The sequence below is a fragment of the Camarhynchus parvulus genome, chromosome Z, assembly GCF_901933205.1.
Source record: "Camarhynchus parvulus chromosome Z, STF_HiC, whole genome shotgun sequence".
Lineage (NCBI taxonomy): Eukaryota > Metazoa > Chordata > Aves > Passeriformes > Thraupidae > Camarhynchus > Camarhynchus parvulus.
The window spans coordinates 68,149,100-68,169,932 of record NC_044601.1 but is presented as its reverse complement, the minus strand read 5'-3'; the positions used below and the strand labels follow the sequence as shown (position 1 = coordinate 68,169,932).

The 20,833-nt window shown below is 43.1% G+C and overlaps 1 protein-coding gene across 1 annotated transcript in view; it reads left to right on the top strand.

Annotated features, from left to right (window-relative positions):
• Nucleotides 1-20,462, top strand: part of SKOR2 (SKI family transcriptional corepressor 2) — a 33,043-nt gene extending 12,581 nt beyond the window's left edge. Inside the window, 5 exon segments of the mRNA XM_030969002.1 lie at nucleotides 5,036-5,101; nucleotides 5,496-5,594; nucleotides 9,478-9,545; nucleotides 17,775-17,839; nucleotides 20,270-20,462. Coding sequence (XP_030824862.1) covers nucleotides 5,036-5,101; nucleotides 5,496-5,594; nucleotides 9,478-9,545; nucleotides 17,775-17,837 — 296 coding nt within the window. The 3' untranslated portion in view covers nucleotides 17,838-17,839; nucleotides 20,270-20,462.
• The last annotated feature ends 371 nt before the right edge of the window (nucleotides 20,463-20,833 follow it).

Sequence of the window (20,833 nt, the reverse complement as noted above, 5' to 3'; positions counted from 1 at the left end):
AAGGGGGAGCCCTAAAAATGGGTGTTAATAAACAACAATTCAAATCTTGCTGCAATTTCCCCGATTTTATTTTCTGATCTTTGCTTTGTCGGGCAGTTTCAGAAAAATTCAGGCTGGAAATGGTGAGCCAGGTTTCCTTTATTTACTCTTAAATATATTTTCAGGGCAACTCTGCAAATACTGCAGTTGCTGTAGGTTTAAAATACTTTATAGAGGGTTGAAAACTGCTCAGCTTTTGCTATGCAGCAGACTGGACGGTTGTGTAGTCTTAAATGGGATAAGTTGAAAGCACTGGATCCAGAATTTAAATTACTTTAAATTTTATTAGGGATGTGTTTGCAAAAAAACCCCAAAGAAGTTAAAAGTTGGCAAGATGAGGTTTCAGATGTGGGATCCAGAACTGCATATTAATACATAAGATTTTGTATAAATACTTGGATCTGCACGACTGACAAATCTGCAGACGGACTGTAGGACTGCATCCTTATTTCTCTCATTTCGCTCATTTCTCATCTGTTATGACTAAGGACCCCCTGAAATCTCTTTTAATTATTAAAAAAGTTTAATTGTTGTTGAATATCTTTATTTTTTGCAATTTTCTTAATGTTAGGTGTGTTTTGCTCATTTTTTAAAACCTCATCTTCTGGAATCTGGTGAGCATATTACCGTCCATTTAAAACATACCAAGAATTTGAAATTTTTTACTTTTTGTGCTTCTAAAATAAAATTATGGAATAGTTCTCAGATGTATGAATACGGTTCAGACTAAAAGCCAACCGATTCCTTATCTTTTTTAAACATTTCAGTATCTTAGGTTGGTAATGCCTAGGTTTGTGAGTGTTTAGTTTGAAATCCTGAAACTCCTTTTCCTCTCTATCTGTTAGTACTTCAATGCGGATGTTTTTTAATCAGATGTTTGTGTTTTAAACTTTAAATGGATGTTACAAATGAGGATTTATCTGGGCATAAAAAGGAACCAGTTTGTTTTAAATTTAAATCACTTTTGGGGGCAAATTGCCATTTGAAACTCCAGATTTTTTAAGACATTTATCAGCCCTGGTGCACAAAAACACTTAAAAAAATGCTTATTGAGTTTCCTAAAGTAGGCATATTTTGCCAAGTCCTGAATACCCTATTGATTATTCCCCCCTAAAAGTGGCATGAATATGCAGGATGCATGAATATTTTCAGTAAGTTTAGAGTTTCTTCAGGACACATGCAAGAGCTCTGTGTGTCTTAGAGCGAGTCTTTAATTTCAGATGCAGAGGGAGCCTCTGGAGCGCTGAAAGTCTGCTGGTTCACATCTGCCTACATTTTTAAAAAGGGATATAAATGTATATATCTATATATATTTATATCCTGAAGACAGCAGCAACTTTTTGCTGTGGTCTTTGTGTCTGCAGACAGCGCTTCTCTCCAGATGAAGATATTAGTGGGTGTTTAAGCTGTGATGCACCAGGAGTGCTGTGGGCTTCCCAGTGTCAGGGATGAGGTGCAGAACTTGTGGCAGATGTGGTGGGCTCTGCAAAGCACAGACATTGTCCAGGAATAGTAGGGATGAAGTGGACACAGAGAAAGAGGAGATGGTTCTGCATGACATGGTCTGAAACCACAGGTGTAGTCAGGGTTGTGGAGGGCACAAGCTGGTGACCAGGTGCAGGGCATAGAGCTGGAAGAATAGAATTATATTCCCAGACCATCCATGCTCTGTGCCGGACAAATCACCACATTGAGGTAGCTGAGTTGTCTGGGACTGCGTGGAATTTTTTTAGCTGCTTTACAGAAAGCGTCCTGAGAGCTTCCCCGGGAAGGATTGCAGAGCATGAAGGGGTAACCTGGCTATGTCTGGCTTGTTTGGTTTTTTTTTTTTACAGTAAGGGCAAAGTGCATTTCTTTAGAGGAGGATAGGTTCAGAAATGTTAAAAATCCACTTGTTAAAGATCCAAGTCTTAAGCTGCTCCGGTGGACGTAGAGCTGATAAAATGGCGGCGCCTCAGGAGCTGAGGCTGTGCCAGCGTCCAACCCTGGGGCCTCTGTTTTTCACAGTGCGAATTTTTGAGCAATTTTGAGGTGTCCTTTGTGGGTAGGTGTTTACACTCGAGGTTAAGAAAGCCATTTGTACCTTTATACCAAAAAAAACAATGTTTGCGCACCTGATCTCGTGGGGAAGAACAGAGGCACCCAAAGCTTTCGCTGAGGCCTTTTAAGCGGCTTACAAATATTTCACCCTCTTTCCCCTTATCCAAGAGGCACAGTTTGATTTTCCTGAACAAATTGAAGTAGTCTTTCCTAAAGGAAATCTCTGTGTCCATACAGAAGGGTGGCACAGCTTTCAGTCCTGCTGCTCTAAAAGCTGCAAGTTTGTGTGCAGACAAGGCCCAGGAGAGTTATGGTGGAGCTATTAGGAGGGGAAGTGATTTTTTCTTAGACTGATTAAAATTCTTTGGGCTTTCTGTTTGTTTGTTTTTAAACACCTATTTAGCTTTTAATTAACATTTAAGAGAAGGGAAGCTGGTTAAATATTCAATACCTCCTCCCTTTCAATTAAGGTAGAACAGTACACAACGCGTGATGAGGCCTCTGGGAAGTATGGAAAAATGGAGAAGAGCAGACTCCTGATTATCATTTTCAGGGGGACAGGAAAGGTGAAACCCATCTGATTATTACTGCTGTTAACAATAATAATGTTGAGATTTATTTTTTTTTTAACATCAGAGAGCAGTTTAGAAATGCAATTATTCTTTAAAACCGTGTGTCCTGTCTTTGGCCTTTAAATACCTCAGTTTTTCCACTCCCATTCTTTACTTATTTCAGGTGCAAGCATGGAGGATTTTCTAATAGGCCTTTTTCAGTAGCTTAGTAGGGAGGCTGCAGATGCTGGGAAAATTATTCTTCATGCTACATGCCCTTATCTTCATTTTGATGCAGTTCTTTCTGTCCCAGCGAGTCAGCAGCTTCAAACCCTGCAGCCCTGGGAGCTCAACCAAGCAAGGGAGAAAGAGCTGTAGTGTCACCATACTCCAGCCTCCTCCCCTTTCCCTTCCTTCTCCTTGAAAAATCCAGTCTGTGAGCCAGTTATCCCTCAAAATCGCACATAAAGCATACACAGAAAAGGGCACCTCAATGGCAAAAAATGGGTTGGGGATATGCTAGTATTTGTAATTCAGCAAATTCACCCCTCCTAAACTTAAATTTCTCCCTTTTGATTTATTGTACCCTAATTTATCTGACAAGATATTTTGTTTTGATGGCCATCCAGTTTAAAAAAGGATCATGCAGGCTAAAAAAATTCCCCCATTAAACCCATTTTACATTGTGGAAACCCCTGAAACCACTGCCCAAAAGGTGATATATTCTTAAGCCTGCTATATCTTCTACTGTGGTGAGACAACTTATCTGTGGAAAATACTTTGTTTTCACCAAATATCCCACAAAAAATGACTTTTTTTTTTGTTTAAATCACCACGTTACATAAATGAGTTTTTAAAATGGCATTGCTGGCACCAGATACCAGTTGTGTAAATGTATATTCCTGAATGAGTGGTTGCTTTTTGGCTTTTTTTTAAGGATTGAAGAGAGTGGAGATGCTAAAATGCAGAGCTATTGGATAGGTTTCATACGCTATAACTTCAAGGTTTACTGGATATAGGATTACATCGATTTTTAAAAACAGAAAAAAATGTTTTGCAAAGAGATTCCTGACTGCATCTATTGCAAGACATTCCAATTCAACTTTAAAATTAGCCTATTGTGATGACACAGTAATTTTTAAAGTAACTGTTGTATGTTGTCCGATGGCCTATTCAGTGCTATAGATTTTTATTAATAAAAAAAAAACAAACGAAACATCAAAACCCAAGGTATTTTCTCCATGAACCTCTCTTCTAACTATGTAAGCATATGAATTTATTTATATATATGTCTCTTGTGATTACTTATCAGTCGAGTTAATGATGTGTATTTACTGGCTGGACTAAAACAAGAATTAATCCAATTAGTTCAATAATTGGTTATTTACCAAATATTTTCTTAATTATTCAGAGTCCATTTCTACTTCAGCTGTAAGTAACAGTAATTCTCCCATCAATTTCAGCTTAAGTAGTATTTTATTATTTTTAGAAAAGTTTTTCATAGCTTTTATAGAAGCTATTCACAGAAATCACAGGAAAAAATTTGCAGTTGCAGAGGATAGTGAAAGTAGCACCCTTTGTCAGAAGGTTCAGCTTTCAAGTCAAACTGTCATTCAGGTGAACTTCACAACTTGTGATTTTTAAATTTTTTTTAGATTTAATTCAACTTGTAGACAAAAAAAAAGGGTGAAGGAAGTAGCATGCATGTGCCTAGAAATAGCCAATTCTGTTGCATGAAAAATTCTGTGCTATAATATGATTAAAAGTTTATGTGAGCAACCTAAGACAATTGAGTCTCTCAATTGGCTGACCCCGGAGCTGTATCCTTTATATGCAAATACCACTAATGTCAATTTTATCTCAGCTGGATATAAATTATATCCAGTTGCAACACACCCATGCCATGGAGCCCTGGAAGATGATAAAGCTAGAGAGCTGATGAAGGCAAAAAGGCATTTTTCCTGTGGATTTTGGAACAGGGTCCTGCCCAGATGGAGAGCACGGGCTTCCTGTTGAGAGGAGAAGAGATGAGACTGTAGAGAAAGATCTTCTCTTTTCTTTGCCTACTTCCAGTTGTTCTCTGATAAGAGTATATTCAAGAGAGGGGTTAGGGGGAAAGGAGGAATCAGCTCAGCAAGAAGAATATCAAGGAGACATCAGCTATTGCCTGCAAGAGGCCATGCTGTAGACAAATACTTCACTGAACTAGGGAAAATATGAATTCACAAATATTTGTGCTATGCACCCAGAAGTTTGTAGATAAACCTCGATCTTACTCTTTCTTTATATTTTTGCCCCTTTTTTTTTCCTCTCCAGATTCTCTGAAGTTGATGTGTAGTAAGGACAGCACTGACAAAAAGCACCATCTGTAAATCAATAACTTTTTTTCTTTCTTTTTTTTTAAGGAGAACACACACAAGAAACCAATTCACCTCATTCTCTGAAGAAGGATGTGGAAAATATGGGGAAAGGTAAAATAAATAAGGGCCTCTTACATTATAAAACTGCTCTTTGTTTTAATAGAATACGAGGATAATAGGGGGCACTTTTGTTCTGCACCATATTTTAAGCTTGTCAAGTAACATATGAATAATATATGGACCTTTGGGTGGATATAATTGAGATTAATGCATATATATCAATCAATACATGACACTGTAATATAATACTTTAAAATAATATATTACATTGATTTATATTCATGGCTTTCTGCACAAAATCTATGGTAGGTCTATGCAACACTTTTTTTCTTTTTCTTTTTAATAAGTGCTAAAATATTTTGTCTTAGAGTAATGAATTGCTCTGCAACTGTTCTTTCAAGAATTATTTATACAGATTATCAAAACCACTTTTTCTCTTTATTAGAGGAACTCCAGAAGGTTCTGTTTGAGCAGATCGACCTACGGAGGAGGCTGGAACAGGAATTCCAGGTGTTGAAAGGAAACGCGTCTTTCCCAGTCTTCAGTAAGACACAAAATCTGTGGCTTTGGTGTTGTGTGTGTTTGTGGTTGGTTGCTGCCAGGCTGATAAAATGAGACAGGCTTTCAGCTGTGCTGCCATGATCTTGGGCTTAGTTCTGCTGAGTCCAGGTTGGGCAGGGCTTGGAGCAAGCTGGGATGGTGGGAGGTGTCCCCGGGGCCAGAATGAGGTGATTTTTAAGGTCCCTTTAAACCCCTGCTGTGGCTTTGCAGCTGCCCAAGCAGGTCTTTTGTAGGGAAAACACGAAGCTGGATGTTTGTTTTGGTGTGCGTTCTACTAGTTTTGATAGCATTGATTACAGTGAGTGGACAGGAAGGCATCTGGATCCTCATGGGGTACGGTGAGGTTGGTGTCTCAGCCAACACCTCAGGGGCTTCTGAAGACAAGATACTTAATCCTTGTTTTCAGGAGGTTCCTAATACTCATTTGCAGGAGGTTCCAGCTGATGCTGAAGAATTGATGTGGCCTTTTTAAGGAGTAGGAATTCCTGCTTGGATTTTTCCCGTTGGGAGAGGCCGTTTGAGATGGCCCTTCCACCACGGCCACTGAGCAGGGTGCTGCTGCCCAGGGTGATGGAATGTGCAGGGCACGTCTCAAATAAAACAAAATGGGCACTGAGCAGGGTTTTTGTGAAGCTGGCAGAAGGCTGGGCCGATTGTACAGGGATGTGGAAAAAGACCCGTTGGCTGGGATCTCTCAAACGACACTAGAGCAACAGCGGACAGATTCTTCCAGGAGAAATCCCACCTAGATCAGGATGATCCAAGAAAAAGAGGGAACCCAGACAGCATTTTCCTATTGTTAAAAGAAAATATTCTTGTCCCTTTTCTGTAGCATCAGATAGGTATGTTTGGGGAAGAAAGGAAGTGTGAGGACTCTGGGAATGACTCCATCTTTAGCCCGAATATTGAAATATGTAGACAGCTCAATAAATAGAGTCACTTGACATGATACAGATATTAATGAAAGGAGCATAACCTCATCCTTCAGAATAAATCCAGTAATTACTTGGGTTTGGGAGTGAGGTAATTTTCAAATAATTCGTGGGGATCAAAACGCTGCTGTGTGGTATTGGTGAAATGGCATCTTGGACTTTTGCCATTCAAGTCTCTTATTTATCCTTTTGTTCTTCTACAGTAAAATTAATGCTCTGTCTTTGCCATGTAAATAAACACTGCAATTAAACCACATGAAATACAATTCAAATAAAAGAAAAGAACAAGTACGGCCGACCAAGGAAGTGGTGACTGCTGTATGCTGGCTTGAAAAATATGTGGTTTCAATGTACCACAAAGTAGTGGTCAATTTTCTTCAGGATTAAAATAGAAAACAGATAATGTCCTATAAACCATACCTACAAGTGACCGTAAAGCCTATTTACAGATTTAGATTTACCAAAAAAACCCACCCCTCCTCCGCATGTAATAAAACAAGAAAAAAGGAAAAAAATTACTTTTGTAAAGCAAATCAGTGTAAATCCATGTTGAGGGTGTTTTGTCCTCTATTGCATTGTGTGCTCTAGCACAGGAGAGTGGGGCTGTTTCAGGCTCTTGCTGTTGGGCTGTTGCTTTAGGTCGGGTATTAGAATGGTATTGGTCTCTTGGGCAGGGAGAAGCCAGGGAGAGGAGTTTTTGGAGATCCAACTAAACAAAAGTTGAGGTAAAATCTAAATTGTATTGAAAACTCATCCCTCTTTCAGCTGGGAGGCAACATGAGAGAGGTGGAAGGCAAAACTATTCTCTCTGGAAAATGTCAGGTTGCCTGCAGTGAGCTCTAGAGTCACCTCTTTTGGGTCCTCCACCTGGAACAGAGGACATTTGGGGTGATCTACCTTCACAGCACCAAGCCACTGCTCACAACAGGGCTGTGCAGTAAATGGTGTTTGGTTTCAGAGTTCTCCTCTTGTTTAAATCACTGTTAAATGAGAACTGAGCTTATTTGCAAGCTCTCTAAGCAGCGCTATGCTGCAGTCTTCCCTGTGGCCTCTTGAACCTGCTTGAAACACGGACTGTGATAATTTATAAAACAGCAAGACCTTGTATTTTTCAGATTGCTGTTGGGCTTCAAAGCTGCAGGTGAAATTTTCTTTTGCCTTTAAGGTCTCTCAATGCAGAGATCACTCAAATAAAATTAAAAAACAAAATCAGATCACATGTAGTATTTGCTGTCCTGATAAAGACGCAAGCACCTGGGCATGGTGACAGTGTGCTCTCCTGGAGCCCTGCTCTGGTTTGTGCCCTCCGTGTCGGCTGCTCCACGTTCTGTCCGTCTGCATTTTAAACAATGCAGCAATAAAACGGTGGAGACGCAGTCTGGGTACTTAAAGTATTTAATTTTGTGTTAAGAAAGCTATTTAAATATTCATATCTTTTCTCCTGGGTACTGCTTATGGCTTTGTCTGTGAGCGTTTGGACTCGGATAAATGCCGCCGGAAAAAAAAAAACGCTGTCCCTACCATTAACACCCCATTTCCACTGTGAGCTTGGGCATTTGCTGTGCAGGGCTGAGCAAGATCCCTGAGCTGTTTGTTTGGAGAGGTGATGAGCCCATGAAGAGGCAGCTGGGAGGAAAGCATTGAGGGGAAAAAGGAAAATTTCTCCTTAAAGCCTACTCAGAGTGTAGCTGGAGGACCTCAGTTGCAATTATCAGCCTTTAGTGACCAGGACAGGAGGCAGTTACCTTTTCATACTTTTGGGGGGGTGGGTACTACGGAAAGAGGAATTTATTTTTGTTGGCTTATTTTTCTGATCAAGTTGGAGTAGAGGGAATAGGCTTAACAGTTCTGTGGGAATTTACTGGAAATCTGAAGAACTTCATTGAGATAATGCCACCGTGTCCTTTTCAGTGTGGTTGTGCTGGACTCCTGAGGGCTTCAGCTTGCCAAAATTTCTCACTCTTTTCCTGTTTCATTGCTGTCTCCCTGCCTCCTTTCCTTTTAAATAACACCTTTATTATTTAGAGGGGACAAAGTTCTTTTTTGAGAGGGGGACAGAGCTCTGCCCCCTTGTTATTTCTTCCAGGACAGGCTCCTTAGTTGAATCAAAATGATAGTGGCTGGGATGGGTTTTCTTTCCTCTTCCATTTAACAGCCCATCCTTGCACCCTGACCTCCATCAGGCAGCTCTTGGAGTTCCCTGTTTCTTGTCAATAGTTTTGTTTATATTCCTCTTTTTCCCACCCACCAACAGGAGTGTTAAGGAGCACAGAGCATCAGTTAGTCTCCTAACAAATGAAGTTTTGTCCGAAATGGTTGTTTAGGAGGAAAATCAGGGAAGGAGGATCCTACTGGAGCAGGAAGGCCGGCCTGTGCTGTAACCCAGCTGCCCAGCATCTCTCTTTCAAAGACTTTCTCCCTTCCAAATTCCACGTCACTCTTTATGGAGCTTCAGTTTTGTTCAAAGCCGTCAGCACGATGCTACAAACCACAAATCAAACCCTGCATCCTTGAACGCTTTCTCCTCTCACGCGCTGGACATCGCTGCTGGTGTCAACAGATTTATGCCAAAGCAAAGAAAAGCAGTTTCTGCTCTTCTCTTCAGGGCCTGAAAAAGTTTGACTAATGACTGCAGAGCCTTGCCCGTGCAGGAAAATAGCTGGGAATAAATGCTAGCAACACAAAGTTAACCTCCTACATTTTCTGATGGGGGAAGTAGTGAAATCTAACTTTCCCACATCTTTTTCTGGTGTCAGTGGTGTCTCCTATTAGACACATATTTGTCAGGCGTGTGTTTTAATTCAGTGAAGGACTTTTGTAATGCTTTGTGATGCCTCAGTAGTGACTGGGCTTGATTTAGCTTGATTGGTGTCAATACTGCCATGTGGTCTCTGTTTCAATTATTGCACCTACACTTTTTTCCCTCTCGTGCAGACAATTTTCAAGATCAGATGAAGCGGGAGCTGGCGTACAGAGAAGAAATGGTGCAGCAGCTACAAATCGTAAGTTTACTTTCTCTGATAAAAATGTCTTCAGCTGCTGCTTTGTGTTTTTTAAGCTTACACCTCAAATTTTTCCTTTGTGAGCCATGCAGATGCACCATTACTGAGCTCCTATTGCCTTACATTTAGCAAGAGGTAAACACGCAGTTCTCAGCTGGTTTGGAGCCTAATTACCTGGAGATTTACTTTCACACAGTAACCAGATGTGTCTTCATGTTTCAACTAAACAAAATGTGTCGACTCGACACGGAGAGGTGCTTCTGCAGAGAGGAGGAGTGAATCAGTAAACTTTGAGCAGTTAAACGTTTCTGCCTAGGGAATCTGCTCAATCCCTGCTTCCCACCAGAAAATAAACCTTAGGATGTGTCTTTTTCTCATTTCAGACACTAGAAGAAGTGCTTAACTCAGCAGTAAAGGATCAAGTTGCCAAAACACTGTTCAGTGCAGGCACATGTTACTGTTGGGTCTCTTGCTTGTTATTTTAAAACCAAGAGGGATTTTTCCTTTGTGCTAGTGCAGCTCTGGATCATCACATCCAGCTGTGTTGTTTTGAAAAGTTGACGTCCTTAATCCGGTGCAAGCAAAGGGGCTGGAGCATGGGAAGCTGTTCCACACTCAAATAAATGAATGCTTAGTGTGGTTTCAAGAGCAGCGCATGGTGAGGCTGTCAGCTAATGCTTGCTGTGCTGGTGCTTTCTCTGTGATCAATCTGACATTGCTCAACGGGGTTTTGTTTTTGAGGCAATCTTGGAAATATCCCCATTTCTCTGAATCAGCCTCATGCTCCCCCATTGAAATTTTCCTCCTGCTTGTCACGGGGCAGAGAAGGCATTGCCCAGCCTCCTGGTACTGTCATTTTCTAAGTGATGGGTTAGGACATAAAAGTGAATTTGAAGGCCAGGATTGTCAGACTTGTGCTCTGATGTTTAGAGGCATTTAGGACTGGCCTTATTTTTAGAGCTGCCGAGCATCCACGCGCCCCGTTCCTGCTGACTGCAGAGATTTCAATGAGACATGGAGGGTGTTTGAAAGCGGCTGCTTGTGGAGGAAACTCAGGTCCAGAATATCTCTGGGTGTTTTTTGCAGCTGGTCTGCACTCTTTTCCTGTAGTGTGCCCAGTTGTTACTGTGTCCCCCTTTGTGTGCCGATGACAGGCAGGGAGGTTTGACTTGAGCCGTGAATTTTGTTGTCTCAGAAAATTCTAATTAGGATGCCGTCCTGAAAAGCACTTCCTCTGCTGCTTTGGACTTGAGGCAGGTGACGAGCTGAATTTCCTGCTGCAAAAAACTTGTAAGCACAAAGTTTATGGGCCCACCCCAGTCCTTATCTCTTGTGTCAGCTGAACCTGGAGCTGGCTAACTCCCAGGGAGAGAATGGATCACCTCTGCCACTCACCTTGTGGCCCTGTGGTGAAGTTGTTTCTGGAACTGGATATCCCAGACCTCCAGCAAGCCAGCTGTGGTGGTTTTCCTGATTTTCTTGGTCAGGAAAATAAATATGATCAAGTAATTCACATCCTTTTCACTTACTGACTTGTGCTATGGACAGACTAAGAGTCACTTAATCATTTAACAGAGTTGAATGTACTTACAGAGAATAGCTTCAACATCTAATGTGCTGCACAAACAACTCAGGACCTCTTCCCTCACTACAGATGCCTTAATTTAATTATTACTAATGAAAATGTTGTTGAATCACCAGTAAGTCTTCATGTTCATATTTGTGGGGCAGGTTGTGATCAGTGAGACTGATAAAAAGATGTTTATATGAAAAACTGAGAGCCTCCTGCAAATAATGAGTGTGCTTGCCAAAATGGGTGCAGAAATCTTCAGAGTTGTCTTGGCTGATAACTGAAATGGAGTCAGCACTTTTGAGATGATAATCCCAGCAGTGGCTTTAATACATTCATGGGAATATATCTCATATGTTTATATCTAGAATTAAGATTAATGAACTGAATGTGGTAATGATAGAACTACTTTGGCCTTCCAGGGTTTTTGCATGGATGAATTGGTGCAGAATGCACAAAAAGCATGTCTGCTTTTGATTTTTTGTTTAATTGCTGTTGTTGTTTTGTTTTTAACTGGCACTTTTAGGAGCTCTTTTTTGTACCTGAGATGCTGCACTACTACTTTGACAGAGCTTTAACCTAATTTTCTTGTTAACATAGAAGTACAAAGAGAAAAGCAGAAGTGTTTCATACATCCTGAAATAATAGTATTAATTAGACCTTCATAGGTGTATGCTTTTGTTGTACTAAACTCAAAATTTACTGATGTAACTAGCCACGGAATGGGACTTAATTGGTTTTAAAAATTATTTTACAAAAAATACAGATGCCTAGAGTCAAGGGTTTTTTTGGCTCTTCTCACTGCTGAAGATATACAACTTAAATTAGTCCTTCCTGAATATCCCTGGAAAGGTTTAAGAGCCGTGTGGATGTGGCACTCGGGGACACGGATTAGTGTGGGCTGGGGCAGTGCAAGGGAAATGGTTGGATTTGAATATCTTGGAGGGCTTTTCCAACCTAAATGATTCTATCATCCCCTGATCCCCTGTAACTGTAGGTACCAGAAAGAGGTTTTTCCAGAACGATCATTTCACTCACCCTGAACTGAGTAATCAGACTTATAAATAAATTAACCCAGCGCGTTCGCTATTTCGGAAATATCTGTAATACAAGCTGAACGTGATCACGAAAAAATCATCCAATCCTTATTGCATTTGAAAACTTCCCAGCGCCAACACCCGCTGCAGACTGCCGTGAAGCTCGTGCCCTGCACTGGCCGTGACGCTTTTTGTCCCGTTTTTTTGGGGCGATTCTTCCCCGTTTTGGGAGCGGTCCGTCGCAGCGCGGCCCGCGGGTGCCCTCTGCCGCCCGCCGGCCGCCACTGCAGCGCTAAATCCGCGCTCGAATTGAGCCGGGCTTAAATTAAAGCGGGACTGGATCAGCGGCCCCCGCTGCTCCTGCTGCTCTGCCAGAGCCGCAATTCAAAAATAATAATATTCCAGGGCCTCCTGAAAGCCAGGAGCAAGGCTCAGGTCGCTAGGAAAACGGGGTGGGCCCTGTTCTCTTAATCTTCACTGGTGGGAGCCGGATTCTTTGCAGGCAGCCTGGCTCAGAGGGCTGCTGGAGCAGCAGGTTGGTGTGTGGCCATTGGTTTTGATGGGAATCACAGAATGAGTAAGGCTGCAAGTGGCCACTGGAGGTCCCCGAGTCCAAGCTCCCTGCTGGAGTGGAGTGCCGCAGAGCACATTGCTCAGAACAGTTCTCCAGGCAGGTTTTGAGCACCTCCAGCGAGGAAGGCTCCACAGCCTCTCCATGCAGACTGTTCCGGTAAGGAATTTCTTCCTGATGTCCAGGTGGAATTTCCTTTGTTTCAGTTTTCAGAGTTCTCCAAGTGTCTGAAGCAGCTACCAGGAAGTTTTGCAACCTGTTTGTGCCAGGATCTTGGCCAAATGCTAGGAAACAACCAATCATCATATTTAACAAGAAAATGGATCTTAGACTCCCTGAATGCATTTTTCTCTTCCTCCTCTGGCAAAGTGCTGTCTCCCAAATTGGCTGAGTACAGGATGTGTACAAGGAGATCATATATAAAATGTGGATTTTGCATGTGGATCCTGTTGTGCCACGGAAGGTTTAAACTGGATATTAGGGAAAAATTCTTCACTGTCGAGCGCTGAGATCAGCTGTTCAGGGCAGAGGTGGTGTCCCCACCCCTGGAGGGGTTTAAAGGCTGTGTGGATGTGACAACTGGGGACATGGCTCAGTGGTGAGCTGGGCATTGGTGGCATGGTTGGACTCAATTATCTTACAGATCTTTTTGAACCTAGAAGATTCTGAGATTTTGAGGATCATCTGGCTTTTGTTAATGAGTTGAACAGAAAGGGCCAGAGAGGAGGAACTGCTGCCCAGCAGGATGAGGGAAATTCTGACATGGTGCAGCCTTAGAAGAGCTCACCTGCCTTTAGAGTTTTTAGTTTCTGTCCAATGAGACCAGAACTCATCTGCTGGGACAGCCCAGCACCGTAACCAAGTACCAAGTCGCCTCCTGCCTGAGACTCTGCATCTGTCTGATATTGTCTTCTGAGCAACTGTGTTCGTGGAACAGACTTTAAAACCACAAACTTTCCTCCTAGCTGCCTGGCAAGACAAAAAGATCAGAAGCAGTATTGCCAGCATTATGATTTTCATTTTTTTTTTCCTTTAATGTTTTCATTAACCTCTCTCAAACATGGCCACGGGAAAGTAGAATGCCAAGCAGGAAATTTAAGCCTCCTGCAAACTGAGGAGCCCTTCTTAATTTTCCCTCAGAGGTGCCTTACAAGTAGTTTTTGGGTTCTCCATGGTGACCTGTCCATCAGGAAAAGCTCAGGTGGTGTTCATCACCCGTGGTGGTTTAGATCATCAGCTGATGATCAATCCCACTGATTTTACATTGGGGTAAAAGGTGACAGGTTTTTGAGGTGTGTTAGAAATGTGAAACACTCAGGCAGGCCTTTGTCTTTCCAGATTAGGTGAAAAATGATGGTTTGGTTTTGTTTGGGATATTTTAATTAGGTTATGCTCCCATGAACTGAATTCTTCCTTACCAGCCTCACTTCAGGCTGATAATAATGTTCAGAGCTGAAAACTGGATCCATCTGGAACTGCTCCATGTTTTATGGCTTTCTGCTCTCAGTGCTCCTTTAAATCAACTCCCTTCTTCGGAGTCAGGCAATAAAATAAATCAGGAACTATCTCTCTGCAAAACTGATTTCCATCTCTGCATCATCTTTCACCCCAATCCTTAGAGATTGACAAGGAATGTTTAAAAGAAGGGGGAAAAAATCCACCATGTGGTTAATGTTGGTAAATCTTCAGAGCCATGAGAGCCTGTCCCTCTGGGTTGCACTGTATTTCAGAAGAGCACCAGTAGTTCTAACTCCTAGTTTACACTGCTAATGGAAAGCTTTTGTACAACTCATGTATTCATTATCCAAACAAGAAGCACCCACATTTCTGTGTGGGGAGATCTGGGTTCTCAAAAACAGGAAATGGGAAATGGCAGCGCTTCAGTGCCATTTGTGATTTCTGTGCTTGGCCTGAAGTGGTGCAGCTCAGATGATTGACCTTGGAGAGAATGCAAACAGTTGTTCAGCAGAATGGCTCTCGGATTTCTTGAGTGGCATCTTGTGCTGAAGTGCCTGCTCACAGGCACACACATAATGACAGGTAAAAGAACATTTCTGGAACGCTGTGTCCTGTGTCCTCAAAAGGCTCATCCCTCAGTGTGCACAGGAAAGTGAGCTGTTTTCACCAGAATTTTATTTCTTGCTGTCAGTTTTTTAGGTGGTTTTTTTTTGTTTGTTTGGTTGGTTGGTTTTTATTTTTCAGAGACAGGTGAGAAAAACTTGTATCCTGACACCACATGTGGATATGCCTTGGCTGCATAGGATGGAGCTATGCCTCTTTCTCCAGTAAATTCAAATGTTAAAGAAAATGATGCCTTGTAGAAATTTAAGCAGAAATCTTCCTTTCCTTTAGAATGTGCAGAAATTCTGATCAAAAATGGGTGTGGATGTGCAGGGAGCCACAAGCCAGCCTCAGCTGCCACATGAGTGCAAAATATTTTTTCTAGGCAACAGAAGGGAGAGTGATGTAAATTGTGTACCTCAGCAGAGATGGGATGCAGAGGTGAAGCCTCTGAAAGAGGATGGTGTGCTGAAGCTTCTTTGATGTCTGAGTGTGTAAACAGGGATCAGACAGGAACTTCATAAATGATTCCCCTATCCTATGCATTGCCTGTGCTTTGGTTTGAGTCATGGGGCAGGCTCCAGGCTTGCTGAGAGGGCTCCTTCCAGGTAGAATAAATGGGAATGTGCTCCAGGAATGCACAGGAGACTGCACTCTAGTTCCTAAAGGGTACCAGGACTAGACTGGAGTCAGCCTGTAGGAATATTACCCATATTATAAATATATAAAAATATGTCCATAGTGACCATATTGCATTTTTCTTGGAGTTTCTCTTCAGATCTGCTCTCATTGTGTTTCCTACTAATGGGGACCTGGTCGTGAAAACTGGGGTTTTTGCTGCTTAAAACCCAACTAAGTGCCTTCACTTTTGTTATTTCTATACACCCTTTGAAAAGGGCCACGTTTTTGCCAGGAAGAGCCCTAAATCCTCTTCCACCACAGCATCAGAGTTACCAAATGCTCTGACAACGACAGAAATAGAAGATGACATTGTAGGTGATTTAACTCATGGAGAAAGCAGTCATTTCCCTGTTGAACACCCACCTCTCCCACTGCCATCAATTGCCAGGAGATCAGGTAAAACAACACACGTTAGAAAGAGGCCAAATATAGCGGAGAAGTGGATTAAGAACAGTTAATTTCTGGCAGAATGTACCCCGTTGTATTATCTAGGTCAGTACAGCTTGGGAGATGTCCTACATAATCTGTGGCCATGCAAACCCAAGTTGGCCTTCGTGAGTGGGAGAGAGGCAGGAATCAGCTGGCGAGGCACCACAGGTCCCAGCGGGAACGTGCTGATTCTTTTCGTGCGCTTTGTTTGTGGCTCCCTTTTGCACCCAAACCATGGCCAAAGGGATGATCAGGGAAGCAGCTTCTCTGCACCCCCCTCTCTGCTGCAGCTTGGGAAGGAGTTTTGCAGCCTTTGCAAGCTCCGTGTCCTGCAGGCAGCTGTGCCTGGGGACACGGTGGAGGGGACAGCTCTGTTTCTTGGGGGGGATCTGGCCACAAGCTTCCTGATTCCTATTATCTTCTGTCAGGGGAAGGGGTTATAAGAGTAGTCAGACAAAACACCTGGAATCTTGGTCTTTTCTGGCCATCAGTGGTTTGTGCACACGCATCTCCCCTTTCCCAGGGCTGTGCAGGGGGAAGCAGCGTGCCCCTGTGAAAGGCTTCTGCTCTCATTCAGCCACAGACACTGCTCCTTCCAGCCAGATTGACCTCCTTTCCCAAGACATGAAAGAGTTATCTCTCGATCTTCAAAGGCCCCTCTCTCTCCTCTCACCCTGATCATCCCCTCCTCTTTTTCCTGATTAAGGTAGGCAGGGATGGATAAGTCTCTCGATGTCTTTGCAGGCACAATGCTTTACTCCAGCCCAGAGGCACAGTGGCTGGGCACAATTCACACAGACATCCTCATAATGGGGGATGGACATAGTGTATTTAAAATAATTATGGGCATAGTGTTTTTAAAATCAAAACAGGGATGTACAGGAACATGTGGGGTCAGTGAATACAGATTCACATTCACTGTGTCTAGATATGTGGGACATGTTGCTTGAACTCTCTGCTTTTGCCCATCTGTTTCTTCTGCTGTTTGTGCAGGTTAAGGCCTTGATCCTGACTTCAGGTGACATAATTGTCAGCTTGCAGTGACATATTTGACATTATTTGTGAGCATATTCTAGAGTGCCTGGCAGCAGAAGCAGGTCAGCTCAGTGTGCAGCAGCACCTAGGAGTGCAGGGACACAGGATTTTTTGATCTCCCAGCCTGAATTCCTCCAGCAGTCCCTCCAAAAGTCATCATCTAAGAATTTGTAGCCACTTGCATTCCCAGCTATGGGGAAATCTCAGAGCAATTTCGTTTTGTTGCATTCTAAAGGCCCAGCACTGAAGAAGAGCAGCTCTGTAATGTATTCCCAATGGCCAATGAGCACATCATCCCACTTTGTTTCTAAATATAACTGTGTTCCCTAATATGCCCATGTTCTCTGTTTTTCTTTAATTATTTGTTCCACTTCAGTGGCTTCCCTTCAGATTGGTGCAAGTTGGAGATAACTATTATGAACTTCCTAATTAGGGGGATATAAATACACGAAGTCTCACGCTCCCAACCTGCTGTATTGTGGCTGTGCAGGGATCAGTGTGCATTGCCTGATCTGTCACAGACAGCTGACTTTTTATGATCTCACAGGTGGCTTTATCCTTTGTCAGCCTCTGATATAAACAAAGCACCAGAATGCATCGTTTACACTGAATCTTAAGATTTTATCTGTTGTTTTAATTCTGGCTTTTTTTTAAATTTTATTTCTGCTTCAACCTCCCTGAGGTTTCATAGAGTTGAACCTTTGTATTTAAGGTGTTGCTTCCTACAATTCCTCCCCGTTTTCAGGAAGGAAAACAAAACCTTTCATTTACAGGGATTTCCAACTTGGGTGTTTCGTTAGCCAGACCTTGTCTTGAGCAGTGTCTCTGCTTCTGTGTCGTTCCAGATTCCCTATGCAGCAAGCTTGATCAGGAAAGAAAAGCTCGGTGCACACCTCAGCAAAAGCTAAAGGTGAGCTTGTGAGAAAGAGACTTCATTCCACTTGACCTGGCTGCCTGTGTTCCCCTGCAGCCATTGCAGGAATTAAGAGGATCATCCTGTTGTTTGATGTGGCTGGTGCTGGTCCCAAAGCCTTCTATGTGCAGGGGCTGTGCTACAGTCTAAAGCTGATAAATCACATGTGGCACGAATTATGAGGCTTCACTGGGGTGGGATGTAGTGCTGGGAGCTGACCCTGGGTCCTGCTGTGACAGGAGAAAGGCTTCAAACTGGAAGTAGCTTTAAATTAAATATTAAAGGAGCTTTAAATTAAATATTAGGAAGAAATTCTTCCCTGTGAGGGCGGGCAGGCCCTGGCCCAGGGTGCCCAGAGCAGCTGTGGCTGTCCCTGGATCCCTGGCAGTGCCCAAGGCCAGGCTGGATGGGGCTTGAGCACCCTGAGATGGTGGAAGGGGTCCCTGCCCATGGCCGGGGTAGGATGAGGGGATCTTTAAGGTTTTTTTCAACCCAAACCATTCCATGGCTCTAACTGCCTGAACTTGTGCTTTTCCTGAAAAAGTGTCATCAAGGTCAATGTACCTTCAGTGGAAGGAGGGAAATACCTTGGCATTCAGAGTGCAAAAAAAATGTTCACACTCCAGGTAGGGAGGAGTTTTTCTGCCCTTAATGGAACTGCTTTAGCTTCAGGAAAAAGCAGTACATCAGCATATTTTGGGAGTCTCTCAGAACCCCTGACTGTGGTTCTGAAGTTCAGTGTCCTACAGAAATTAATTCTCCTGCTGCTCATGTGCAGGCCCTTCCTAAACCAAACACTACATTTTTCAGGACTGTCTATTAGAAGGGTTCATTTAGTAGAAACACCTCCATTATCAGTGGCCTGGGAGATTGCAGTTTTGGGCGCTGAAGTTTTAACATTTAAATGACATTCTCTTGGGGTTTTTTTTCCTGGTAAAACAAGAAGATTAGGGATTGGAGACAGATGCCAAAAGCTGGTAGCCCTGCTGCTGTGTTATGCCACAAAATCTGGCTTGTGGATTCACTAAAAAAAATCCCCAAGGAGAAGTAGGGGGATTAGAAAAAGAAGGGCTACTCATACACAGAGATCTCAGTAATGCACAAAATAGAGGTATTCAAGAGGGTATCTAAGAAGGGCTTGATAGGAGAGATGATGGAGGTTTGCCTGTGGAAGAAGCAGATTCTTAAAAATAAAAGCAGTAGAGTAAGTACAGGGTAACCAGATAGCCACGATCTGTGTCCCGGAGCTCTGCCCGCTGAGATAAGGAGATTATTCTGAGCAGCGAGCTGGTCTCTTTTGGCTTGGTGCTCACTTCCTTACTGACTGCCAGCGTTTTCCAATCGAGCCCACAGCAATCTGAGCGCTGATTTAAAACAACTCAGTGGCATTAACACGCCAAAGAAAAACAGCAGGTCAGGAGCAGCAGGTCCTGCCCCAGTGCCGCATCTGCAGCGCTTGATGCCCAATAAAAACCTGCCTGAGGATGGCAGCATTGGAGGAAAGCAGCAGTTTGCTCCCATCGCCGGGCTTCCAGCAGCTCCCGGTCCCCGCAGGGCCGGTGCGGCATCCCGGCAGCGAGCATTCCCTTTGGCGAGGGCGGGAAGGATGGATGCGCTCCTCACGCTGCTTCTGCCCGCATCCCCGCGGGCAACGGGGATGTCTCCACGCAGCCCCGGTGCTTTTGAAGATTTGGTGTTGCTTAAGTGCTAAGCTGAGCCAGCCAGGCGGAGAACCAGGGCTGTGCTATTCACTTTCGTGTCCTTGATGCGCCGAGAAGGAAAAGTCTCCTCAGGAGGAAGAGTGTTTGCACATCCCTGCCCTCGCAGCGCTCCCGGGGGCTTCAGACTCTCTGTTTGGCAGAGCAACCCCTCAGTTCCTGCCCTGAGCCCCTCTGCTCCTCCCCACAGCAGATCTGGCTGCGTTTAATATCACTGCAATTAGTTAAAGTTTGCACTTCATCTTCATTGACAATATTTCCACACGGCCCCACAGGTACTCACTGGGTTATGCCACAAAATCTGGCTTGGGGATTCACTAAAAAAATCCCCAAGGAGAAGTAGGGGGATTAGAAAAAGAAGAGCTACTCATACACAGAGCTCTCAGTAATGCACAAAATAGAGGTATTAAGAGAGTCTGAGAAGGGCTTGATAGGAGAGATGATGGAGGTTTGCCTGGGCTGTAGAAGAAGCAGATTCTTAAAAATAAAAGCAGTAGGAGTAAGTACAGAGTAACCAGATAACCATGATCAAAGTGTCAAAGTCTCAGGGGATGCTGCTAGAGCAGGTGACCTACATGTGTGTCCCTTTCCCAAGGGTTGTAAATAAATGTCATAATTCTGTCACTGTCTCGAACTTTTGCTCAATGTTGATAACACTTTCTCTCTCTCTCTTTTTCTCCCTCTCTTTTCTTTTTTTTTCCACTCCCAGAAGCACAGGAGCTTTTGCAGCTGTTACCTTATAAGTTATAACCCAGTCAGAAACCTGACTTGTATATAGACTGTGAAATGGAAGTGTTTGGGGATCTAAATAAAAAAAAAAAATCAGGTTCCTCTGAACCTAAGGACAAGTGACCTCATAGTATCATGGACAACCATGTCAAATAGAATGTAGCAGCCATTTATTAGTAAACACAAAACAACAAAAAAAATGCCTGTCCTTGATATTTTTCTTTTTTTTTTTTTTTGGTGGTACCAAAGTTTAAGTCTTTGTGTTTTTAGAAGGACTATTGAGCTTGATAGAGAACAAAAAAAGCTTTTGAATCGTGCAGAAAAGCTGTGAAAGGAACTGCTGGTCCTTTCAATGCCACAGGCACTGACAACATCTGCCAGCTCACCTCTTGCTTTGGAATAGTGATTGTTATATGGAAGGGAATGAACGTCTCACCAGATGGGCCAGAACCACGTTTGGATGGACGGGTGGACAGAAGGATGGACGGATAGAGCAGCGTTAGCCATACACCGTGCTTTTTAAAAGCAGTCTGGAGATTCTCAC